Raw genomic sequence first — 11,961 nt, 5'->3', positions numbered from 1 at the left:
ATATATAATACGTGAACAGAAGTATTTCAAAGGTTAAGTAATCATCATATTTGATATTAAAAATACCCACTAACATAATATGTAAAAAGTTCAAAGTACTTCTATTGATTGCAAATACTATGTGTTTAAAACACAGAGTTAGAAAATTTGTAATTTAAAATCAATGGGTACGAAGTACGATAAAATTATTTTAACACGGATGTATTTGTTTTTTTTCAAGTAAGATGTAACATTGAAACAACTAACAAGTATTAACTACACAGTCATTTTTATCATTATACCTAAGTTAGGTTCACATTCTCTTTATTTTATTATGGTAATATATGATTTTAATATTAAATACATTTTGAAAGTTATTAAATATTTATTATTAATAATATTTTGTATAATACCTAGGTAAAAAATATATATTTATATGTTATAACTCATGTTCAACTTGTGACAACTAATATATATGTCTGAAATATTATCTATAAATTTCATTTTATTTTGAAAATATGAAATACAAGGTTCAGTTAATATGACAATCATTTCATTGAAATATAATATAAAAATATAAAATATAATTGAAAATTATAGTATATATTCTTAACACATGACCATAAAGATTGGAAATCCATTTAAATTTTTTTTTAAATGTGATCATTTCTTTAAACACATGTTTAATACATTCATGTGATGTAAAGAACATATTTACATGTTTTTGAGAAACATAATTTTAACACGATAATCACATTTCTGTGCTGTATGGGTGATGGATGATATTAAATACTATGAATAATTTAATAATTAGGTACTGGATTCAACATATGACTTAATAGATACCGTTAATCTCTTTATTCCTATAGTGATAAGATAAATATTTGAAAATTTAGATATTATTAATTTTAATAAAAGTACCTATTTATATTATATACTTTTTGTACTTAATAATTTATTCAAATATAGGGGAAGAAGCAATGCGTAAGCGGTCCCCTCCCGGTCGTCGATTTAACCCAAACAAAAAATTCAAATGTTAAAAAATAAAATAAAATTTATGTAAATATAGTTTACAGTGAAATAAATAAATTAAAATACTGAATTATTGATTTATTGGTTATTATGATTTTATTTTTTATTAATAGGCTAAGCCCTATACAACAGTTAAATAAAAATACAATATACAGTATTAAATGTATAAAATAATGCAGATAACACACATATATTTAAATAAGTAAATAATTGCAGTAGTAATATAAGTATAATAATGATAGTATATACAAAAGTAAGAATAGTAACCTCATAATAATTTTATTAGTAATCATTAAACTAAAGTTTAGGTTACTTTTTTATTTAAAAAAAATATTTTTTGGTAATCCTTCATATCAAAATCTTTCAATATTAATATCAGGCCTAGCCAGGACAAATTCTCTAGGTACGTCACCGTTCCGGATCCGTTTCATCAATTCGATTCCCAGCTGTCGATGCATCCAAGCAATTATCTTGAGTGTGGTTATAGGTTGTATGCCGCCACGATGTATATTAAATGAAAGACCGCGGAGTGGCATAATTGAACCAGCTGATCCACCATCTGTACCTCTGGTTTTAACTAGAGCTTGTCGTCGTATCCTTTTCATGTAAAAGAAAGGAAAGAAAAAATGTAATCCCTAATTATTAGAAACTCAACGCGGTCAATGTTTTTTCCAGTGGTTGAAACTTGAAAGTAATCACTATAAAATATGTAGTACTTTACAAATATCTCTGAATAGCTGAATAGTAAAAAAAAAAAGCTCAAAACCCTTTACAAACATAAAGAACTATGATATACTTTTTTTTCTATTAAAGATTAAAAACAAATAAAAATAAAAATAAATTATATAATTATAAATACATTTTTTATACATATAAATACAATGATTTTGATAAAAAAGTTTTCGGCAGTTCTGGTAATTCTATCATCGTTCACAAATGAAGTATAATTTACAATTGAAACTTACTTTTTCCTGTTTTTCAACATTGAGATGGATGTGATAAATTCAACAATGATAAGACTAATTGTTGGAAAAATGTATGAATTTATAGCAGTGATGTAGTCGTAATTTTTTTAGTGAGTATATGCTTAAATGTGCTTGGTATATAAACGTGAGGGGCTTTGCCCCCCACACCCCCCACAACCGTCAAATATATACTACTTTAATATATTAAAGCGTGTATTTGTATGTATTTATTGTAATTACAAATTTATTCTGGTTGATAGTATGATAATATGCTAACTGCTAAGTGAGCAAAAATTTATTGCATGACATAACGATTTAAAAAATGGAACTTTTTAATGCATATTTTTGCATTATTTTGAAAATTTTCTATTTTAAGGGCGTATTTTAAAATTTTATTTGTGTATTTCATCTTTTAGCGCATATTTCAATGTTTTGTTTTTTAAACATTTTTTAAATTTATACTATTGTTTTTTATGATATAAGAAAAAAATATTATAGTTTTATAGTTTTGATTAATATCAAAATAAATTAATAGGTATAGGTATACTTGTAGGAATAAACAGTTTTTCCAAATATGGCCTTAAATAGGGCTTAGATCAATCGGGGAAATAAAATAATAAAATATCGATTCCGACCATGATTGTCGATTGACATTATTTCACATTATGATAATCATTTTTTTATGCATATTATTTATTTTTATGATTATTTTAACATTTTAATGTATATATATTAATACATATTTAAGCCTTTTTAGCGTATGTTTTGTTGGTTTTTAATACATATAAATCCGTGCTTCAATTAATATATATTTAATTTTGTATTATTATATCTATATTATGAGTTAATGACATATAGATAGTAAGTAATTAAGTAATATAAACAGCTGTTTTAATTATGAAAACCTTAAAATCAATAAGGGTTGGTTATTTTTATTTATTAATTCAAAATCATATATCAAATTTTTAGGTATGTAGAATAATTAATGCAATCCCATACGCGTATACCCGTGTATCATGTGTTATTCTATAAGTATACGCGCTTAAGAAAAACTGAGAAGTGAGTATACGCCGTACACTCGCGGATACGCTTCACTACACCACTGCTTTATGGTCAAAATTGAATTCATTCGCAGTCTCCGATAAAGGGTCTGAAAATCAGATTCCCAAAAAATACAAAACTGCAGTAATTTTTTGCTTTTATTTTACCATAAATAGAAATTTTATCACAATCATAAATGACATGAGAAAAATTAAAAGTGAATGTTTTATTAAATTGATATAACTTAGGGAATTTAACAGTATTGAAAAAAATTGAAGAATGCAATAAATTGATAAATGATTTCCTAATAATTTCTTAATTTATGTAATTATATTTTTAAGTAGGTAAAATGAAAGTATAAAAATTATGTATATATCTACTTAATATGTACCTACGTTTTAAGCAAAATACACAATTTTTAACTACGATATGGATTATGGAGTAGAAACTGGGTTATCAGTTTCATAACAACATGTATTTACCTTAGAATTTCTTGTCGGCTGACGATGCGCTTGTTGGTAGTATCGGCCGTTGGTGATGTTTGAAATTCATCAAAACTAGTATGTAATGGCCGCATCGAGTAGAGTTTATCATATTTGGGGACGGTATACTTCAGGTGAAACAATTCGTCAAGATAGGAAACACGAGCTGAAATTATTATGACGTGGATTACGATTAAGGATTAAACAAAAAAAAATTATTTTTTGAAAATAAAAGAAAAAAAAATATAAAATTGGCAATCTATTTCTAATTACAAATTTAAAAATATAAATAACGGATCTACTCACGCCTGGATCGATTTATACCGGAACGCAGGTCTATTATCTCCCCGCTGATAGCGATGAATGCAGTGAACAAAATTAAAATTGTTGTAATTGACATCATGTTGCTGCCACTGAGATAGATAAAAATATACTGAAGCGCGGATTTGCCTATGTTCGTATGTTACAAAAAACGAGCCGTCTCAACTGCCGCTACCCCCACCACCGTATGGCATGAAATTGAAGTTCCATACAAATACAGTAGATTCTTAATATGTCGAACGTCGCTATCTCGAATTTTTCGTTATCTCGAACTACTTTGAATTCCCCTTGAAACTACTATTACACTTAATAATGTTTTGCTCTCGATAACTCGATATAAAATTAATCGTTTTTCGATATCTCGAGTTCACAAATAATATTTTTATTACGGTTAAAACAGGAATTGTGCAGTATAGCGATTGTGATTTAGCGTGTTGGTAGTTACGTTTTTAGTCTTTCGTAGTTCGTTTATTCGTTTGTAGTGAAATGGAAAAGAAGCGTAAATTAAACGTTCTTTCAATTTCGAATAAAGTTCGTTTAATACAGTTAGTTGAAAAGGGTGACCGTAAAAAATGTGAAATCGCCAATGAATTCAATATTCCACCAAATACATTTTCGTCAATTATTAAACAGAAAGAGAAAATAATGAAGTTCAGTTAAAAAACTACACATTTTAATTTAAAGAACTCTAGAATAAATGGTCGTATTGTGTTAACTTTGGTACCAACATTTTTGTTTTTATGTGTATTTAAAATTTTTATTTACAAAAACTAAAAATATAAATTATCTGAAAATCATTTATTTACTCATACCAATTGCATATATTTTCTTGTCATACAGGAGTGGGGTAACAGGCCCGTTTTTACATTTTAGTCAGCGCTCCAGTATATTCTTATCTATCTCAGTGGTTGCTGCACACTGATTAATGATGGTTAGAAACTCAGTGTACACTTTTATAAGCTATCATGGCAGCGTCAAAGTTGGACAATTTTATAATTTAGAAGGAGATACGAGATAGAGAAAAGGATAAGAAGGATACACAAAATATTTTACTTAGATAATAATATTTGTGTCAATTTAACTGTGACAATGTTTAATATTGATATAACCGAAATTAAGCGCTGTGTAAATATTAGAATACTTATCAAATATTTACAAAAAAGGAAGTCGGTATATCCGCTGTGGACAACATTTCAAATACACGTTTATTAAGAATTTATATCTGAAACTTATAAAAATTATATGTTGAACAAAATACAATCGAATTATGCATCTGATTATTCGAACAAATCAGACAAAAAATGAATTTAATGACGAACGAAATATACAGGTATATTCACTATCAATAGTAATTATTTACCAACTTCATATCTGCATAACCTAACCTGATGGTAGAATGGAAAATAAGAATAAATATTCGATTCTGATCTAATTGAAAATTTGTTGTTTATTCATATTTTATTTTAAAAACTAATAATTAAAAACAATCATATTGTAGTATTTTACTGCCTAATTATTAAAAAAAAAAATGTATTTGACTAAAAAGTAAAGTATTTAATTGTGCAATTTGGATCATTCTATTTTTAGTCATTAGTGGTACGTGACTGATTAATAATACACCTAAGTGATTTACAAAAAAAAAGTTTGAGAACTGCTAGTCTATGGAATATAAAAGACTTTTATATTGTGCAAGTAGACACAGGAACACTCTGCCCGAGATAATCCGTTTGGAAAAGCGCTTTATGCTATTTTTTAGATGTAAAATCATCACTAGTGTGTTATATTTTTATTAAAAACAATTTTACAGTTATTAAATTACACATAGTTTAGTGTAAATTTTACATTGATGTGAATTATGTTTTTTAAATATACCTATTTATATTATTTACTTACTGTGTGTTGATAATTCCAACAATATAATTTATCTATTTGAATATTTTATAAGATTGTCTGCTTAACATTTTAAATATAATAATATAGATATATATACCTAAATATAATTTATTTGCATAAAGGGTGGTTCACATTATTATGATTTAAGATTATTTTAATGTAAATAATACATCCGTATGTTGAAATAATTTTATCGTAGTACTTTGTACTTTTAACATAATATGTTAGTGAGTATTTATTTAATGATGGTATTCTTAGTATCAAATAAGATATAATTTTTTTTATATATACATGTCATTGTCGTTTTATGATGTCATTTTTATTAATATTTTAAATAAAATACCATGACTTTTCTGAAAGTAATGATGTCCTATACTCAGCATAGGTACCTACTCTCTTAAAACATTTTCGACGTATTATCGTTAAACAAATAATTTACATGGTACCCATCTTCTCTGTATTACGAAATAAAAATAATATCTACTTTATGCAAAATAATAATGATGTGGACGATGTGGTATTACATTATACTCGATTATAGTAATAGAATATTTTTGACCCTATCCTTACGAGTTATGACTAAATAGTTTGCGAGCTTGGATATAAGAAAACCGTTGAATTATAGACACGTACATGTTGATAATCGGGAAAAAATCGATACTACCAATATACGACAAGGTTTTTATTTGTAATTTTATAAACGTGTACAACATTTTAAGTATGCTCTTAACGACTAACACAACGAATATTTAATTAACGAAATACTACAATAATATTTATTATATACGTAGGTATAATTAGGTATAATTATTATTAGTTTTTTTTAACCAGAATTAAACTCTTATATTATGACCTAATTGCTTTGGGCGTTTTCAATCAAAATAATTTGAAGTCATTATCATTTAAGTTACGATAAGAAAAATACACATTAACTTGTTTGTAACTTATACATTTTTTTTCGGTCGTAGGTTCGTACGATATAACAGCGCACATAAACAAGAATTTATAAGAAATAAATCTAATAGATATAAATCTATTTTTTTAAGAATTTAGCAACATTAGCAGTTAGTACACTCTTGTATCCTCTCGTCGAGAGAATGTGAGAGTTGAAAATATCAGATAAACCGAAATAAATATAATTTTATTTAGGCCAAAATTATATTTTAATATTATATTGATATTTTTCCATATGAGTGGAAAGCGAATACAAATGAAATTATGCTGTTATGAAAATAATGCTATGCCAAAATTTTATTGCGATATCTTGTGATTTATAAAAGGGTAGCATGTGATAGGTAGCTTTTTAAAATCTCTTCTCGTATGTGGCAATTCATTAACATTGCACTGGGTTTAATAGAAAATGATAACTGTCAATAATATATAAATTATGGATGTTGATGAAGTTGCATACCTACTGTTTTCTTTCTATAGTTAAGGTTGCAAATGAAAATATTTTTTATAATAACCTTTAATAAAAATTTGAGACACACAATTTTTATGTTAAATATTTTTGCGTATTTGAACTATTTTACTTTAAAAATATATATTTACAGTATAATCAACATATTTCGGACTTCTTTTTTCGGAATACCTAATCAGTTTTGACATACAAACTATCGTTAGTGCAATCCATACACTTTAAAACATTTTAAAAACTATATCGTCTCAGTGAAATAGGTAAACATTTAAGTAGGTACCTAAGTGAAACCATCGTTAACATGATACGGATACATCTAGAGTATTAAAATTTAAAAACAATTACATATGATAATCCCAAAACATTGATATTTTGGGAAAAAAAATCAACGCTTAGAAACATTACATTACGTTTATAAATACTCCTCATACACAAAATAATGATAATAACTTGAATAATTCCTTTGTTTCCGCCTTAACTAAATATAAAAAAAAGCACTTTTTAAGTAATTTATATAACTATTCAATAATACATTTTTACATACCTAGTCAATAATCAATGTATAGGTACAGCCAGTTATTTTCATAATTTATTATACATATTTGTGTTCAACAGACAGCAGAATCCATTTAAATGTGCTGTTATCTTTAATACTAGAGTTAATTGACCTATTATCAAACATAAAGGTAAGAATTATTATCTAGGGTGTCACTTTAAGCTTTTATTGATATTTTAATTTTAAAATGAGTTATGAGCACTTTAAAGTTTTAATACTTAATATAATTATAACTCGGTTTAAAATTAAAATATCGATAAAAAAATACGCGATTTCCTAGATATTACATTTAATTTGTATTATGAAAAAATATTATATTATTGTATTGTAAAAAATATAGTGATAATAGTAGTAATAATAATTTCATAATATTATAATATAAAATCGTGATTCGTGTCTCGCGATGAATAAATAAGTGTGGATTTGTATGCATTTGAATATTTATTCTAGTTGATCGTATAATACGCTAAGTAAGCACTGCAAAACGTGTTTCATGACAACGATTTAAGAAATTAAACTTTTTAGTACATCATATTTTGACATATTCCCATGTTAAGTGTTTATTTTACAAATTGAATTACATATTCCATTTTTTAGAGCATATTACGATGTTTTTTTTTTGTTTTTTAATATTATACGACGTTCTACTGTTGTCTACTATGATAATATAAGAAAAAATATTATATTTTTATAGTGTCGATTAACCAACATCAAAATCGATCAATGCGCATAACTCGTGTTGTACTTATTGTACTCATACTGCTTTGTATTTTTCGTGCATATTTTAACATATTTTTAGCGCACGTCGTATAGTGGTTGGTGTTTAACGCACATCGCATTACCGTGTACGCTCTCTGTCGATGAATATGATTTTCGAACGTTCCGTCGGCGAAAAAACTAAACACTGAAAAGTGATACGTTTTGTCGACGGGTTCGATCGCGACGTAGAGATTCTCTACATAGTGGGTTCGATCTTCAAAACGCCGTGTTACGTACCAGGGACCCAGTCGGCGGGCGCTCATCGCCGTCGCCGCCGCCGCCGACGAGAACCGCCGCCGCCGACGACGAGAACCGCGTTTGCTGTTATTCCCGCGCGCCGCCGGTACGCGAGTGGCATGGGACCCTGTTCGCCCGAAATCGTCTTTGGGACACGACGGTGGTCGTACCGACCGCTGGCCGAAGCACAACGAACGAGAGCACAGCGAACAGCAAAATAAATAAGATTCGGTCATAACGAGGCGGCGGCGGCGGCGGAACAGCACGGCGGCCGGCGCTCGCGGTCTGTCAAGTCAGCAGCGCCGCCGTGCGTGTCACAGTCAGCTGCCGCGTTCGGCGGTTGCCGAGTTGGTTTCGGCGCGGCGCACGGACAGTGCGACTAAATAGCGAAAAAGATTATTTTATCGTGTTCCGCGATTTCGGGCGTCGCGGCCGGCGACGTGCGTATCAGCGACAGCAGCTGCTGCCCGCGGGCGATACGACGCGTTATCGTCTCCATTCCACCGCGAGCGAACGATTCGATATCAGCGCGCGCGTACGACGAGTAAATAGTGTGCTCGTGTTTTTCTTTGCATTTTCTTTTCTGTTTTCACTGTCCCGTTGAAACGTCACCTACGACTACTTATGAATCAATGGGTTTTTTTTTTTAAAATCACTGCTCACCGATCGGTAATCACCGCAGAACACTGATTACCGATAAAACTATGTGAACGATAATAATATTGTGAATTTACGAAATCAAACAGCGAATTTGCTGATCTGCGATTTTGCTGGTGAGTGGTTAACGTGTTATATTATTATATTATTTTGTTTAGGTGTACCTAGATGGAAACAAAAAGAGTTTTAATTGATTCTCCACGAATGACGGAGATGCCGATTACTCGGTTGTCTCGGTTGTGCTAGGTATTTCCGATAATATATTAATGTCATATTATTTTCTCATTATATATTAATTATATTATTAATATATTTTTGCACACATAGCAGTGTATTTAACTGTTCGACATAAACAATATAATATTAATTATGCTTATCCTTAATAAAATATATCTATGTTTGGAATGTTTGAATCATATCTATGGTTTGGATGACAATGTAATATAGTGTAGTATACTAATGACTGATAATGGTAATGACGGATAAATATTATTATTTTAAATAAATACCGACTCTAAAAAATAAACAAAACAAACAATTATATTCAAAGATTTTTGAGACAGTACCTGATCGCTCATTATAATTTTCAATACGATATCTCATAGCCATTCGCCAGTTAAAATTATTAATCTGTCAAAGCATGATGTGTAAAAATAAACAACCAGGAAAATGTTTGTGATGTAGAGTAGCCGTTGCGTTGAATGTGTTTAAAATCAGTGAGTATATTATTAGTAATTATTAGTAATTATTAGCGATTTAGATTTTTCATACTACTATTGCATAGGATAGTTAGTCATTTTTTGTTGATTTATCTAAATGATATTGTAACAAACCACGTACCTATGAGCAACCGTGAATGGATGGCGTGAGGTAGAAGTGAAATAAATCAAAATATATTTTTAATGTTATGTTTTTCTGATAAATAATATTCTATTACAGTTGTTATTATATGCCTATAATACATTGCTCTTATACTATTAAAAAACACTGCAGATGTGAATGGTACGGGTCTTATTACAACTTACTATGTTTAATGTCGTCCTTTTTATTATTCTGTATTTTTGGGCCTAACATTTTTAATAGGTACCTATATATAGGTATTGTATTTCTTTTAAGACATCAGAGCACAAAACAATATTGTGGTGTACTCGGGCATCCAAACAACGCCACTTACAGAAATACCCAGCAACTACCACAGTAACAATTATAACTGTAACCCTGCATTTACAGTCAAATGTGAATTAACTTTTTCACTTAAGTTTTGATCTGGAAAAATAAGAGAGAAAAAATGTATGAACAATCAGGTGCTAGACTGCTTTTAATTTCACAACATTATTAAGATATATAATATGATCAACTATTAAATTAACTGTTGGTACGGTAGTGAACACAAATTAATCATATTCTTAATATACTTAATCCATTAAAAGATTAATAACATGCTTGATTTTTATTGTAAATATTTTTCCATTGTTTTCTATCTTATTTAATTCATATTTGTATGCTTTTATTTTTTTAGTATAATGTTGAATGGTTCTACACTGCATGTGTCTAAGTTAGGAAGAGTAAAAACCTGGAGTTTAATATCACGACGGAACACGGAAATAGTTGGATTTTAATAAATAAATTCCTTAAAATTCTGGGTTGCACGAAACTGGACTATAAAAATTTGGAATTGAACCATCATCCTTTGATTATTGCAGTTAGTTTAATTGTGACCTTGACTGCCATTCTCAAAGATTATTGGTTCTATTCTAATTGTATAATACACAGAAAAATGTACAACAAAAGAGGTATTTTTTTTTATTTAATAATATGTACATACACATTTTATATAGTAGAAGTAGCCAAATTTTTTTTTTGTTAATAACTCATTTAATTTTTATATCATACAATTAAAACTCTTACCATTAGTTGCATTAGTAACATGATTAATTTTTATTGTAAATATTCTTTCATTGTTTTCTATCTTATATATTTCATATTTCATATTTGTATTCTTTTATTATTTTAGTATAATATTGAATGGTTTTGCGTTACATGTTGTATAAGTTGGGAAGAGTAAAATCCTGGAGTTTAATATCAGGACGGAAATAGCTTGGTTTAATAAATAAATTCCTTAAAATTCAAGGCTGCACGAAACTGAACTATAAAAATTTGGAATTGAACTATCTGTCTTTGAGTGTTGCAGTTAGTTTAATTGTGACCTTAACTGCCATTCTCAAAGGTTATTGGTTCTGTCCTAATTGTATAATAGACAGAAAAATAAAATATCACATCTTAAGTACGAAATAAGTTTTATTTTATTTTATAATATGTACATTGTACATACATATATTATATGGTAGGGGTGACCATAATAATGTGTTCGCTATCTAAACTGACATATACAATTATGCCAAGAGCACAAATGCTTATAAGTACATTTTATATAATTTGATAATTTTTAATAAAAGCTACTAAAAATTAAAAATGTATAACAATATAATGAAAATTATTAAAAATTATTATTATAAAAATACAATGTTCTTATTAGTTTATTGTTTTACATTACCTGTGTCAAATTGAGGTCTGTGAGGACATGTAAAAACCTTGAATTTAATACCCGGACAGTAGAAATCT

The 11,961-nt window shown here is 28.3% G+C and overlaps 1 protein-coding gene and 1 long non-coding RNA gene across 4 annotated transcripts; one reads left to right on the top strand and one right to left on the bottom strand.

Moving 5' to 3' along the window:
- Positions 1-1,206: 1,206 nt before the first annotated feature.
- On the bottom strand, positions 1,207-3,928 carry LOC114129508 (uncharacterized). The gene is made up of 3 exons (XM_027994263.2): positions 3,806-3,928; positions 3,500-3,665; positions 1,207-1,608 (listed from the first exon to the last, which is right to left on the bottom strand). Exons 1-3 carry the CDS (start codon positions 3,900-3,902, stop codon positions 1,365-1,367), a joined length of 507 nt encoding a protein of 168 aa, XP_027850064.2. The 5' UTR covers positions 3,903-3,928; the 3' UTR covers positions 1,207-1,364.
- Positions 3,929-8,486: 4,558 nt separating this feature from the next.
- Positions 8,487-11,753, top strand: LOC126555593 (uncharacterized). Of its 3 annotated transcripts, none has more exons than XR_007606871.1 (3): positions 8,487-9,455; positions 10,859-11,132; positions 11,354-11,753. It is a non-coding gene; the product is annotated as an uncharacterized LOC126555593 (long non-coding RNA). The 3 variants fall into 3 exon arrangements; XR_007606872.1 differs by lacking the exon at positions 8,487-9,455 and adding an exon at positions 9,753-10,055; XR_007606873.1 differs by lacking the exon at positions 8,487-9,455 and adding an exon at positions 10,088-10,643.
- Positions 11,754-11,961: the final 208 nt, after the last annotated feature.

The sequence above is a fragment of the Aphis gossypii genome, unplaced genomic scaffold (genome assembly GCF_020184175.1).
Source record: "Aphis gossypii isolate Hap1 unplaced genomic scaffold, ASM2018417v2 Contig00925, whole genome shotgun sequence".
Lineage (NCBI taxonomy): Eukaryota > Metazoa > Arthropoda > Insecta > Hemiptera > Aphididae > Aphis > Aphis gossypii.
This window is presented reverse-complemented; position numbering and strand designations above follow the sequence as displayed.

Bases quoted from the DNA above. Each gene is read 5' to 3' on its own strand.
- LOC114129508 (XM_027994263.2), bottom strand. From the start codon at position 3,902: ATGATGTCAATTACAACAATTTTAATTTTGTTCACTGCATTCATCGCT. The intron at 3,666-3,805 runs GTGAGTAGATCC...TAATAATTTCAG, and splicing joins CGGTATAAATCGATCCAGGC to CTCGTGTTTCCTATCTTGAC. The intron at 1,609-3,499 runs GTAAATACATGT...TTACATGAAAAG, and splicing joins AGCCGACAAGAAATTCTAAG to GATACGACGACAAGCTCTAG.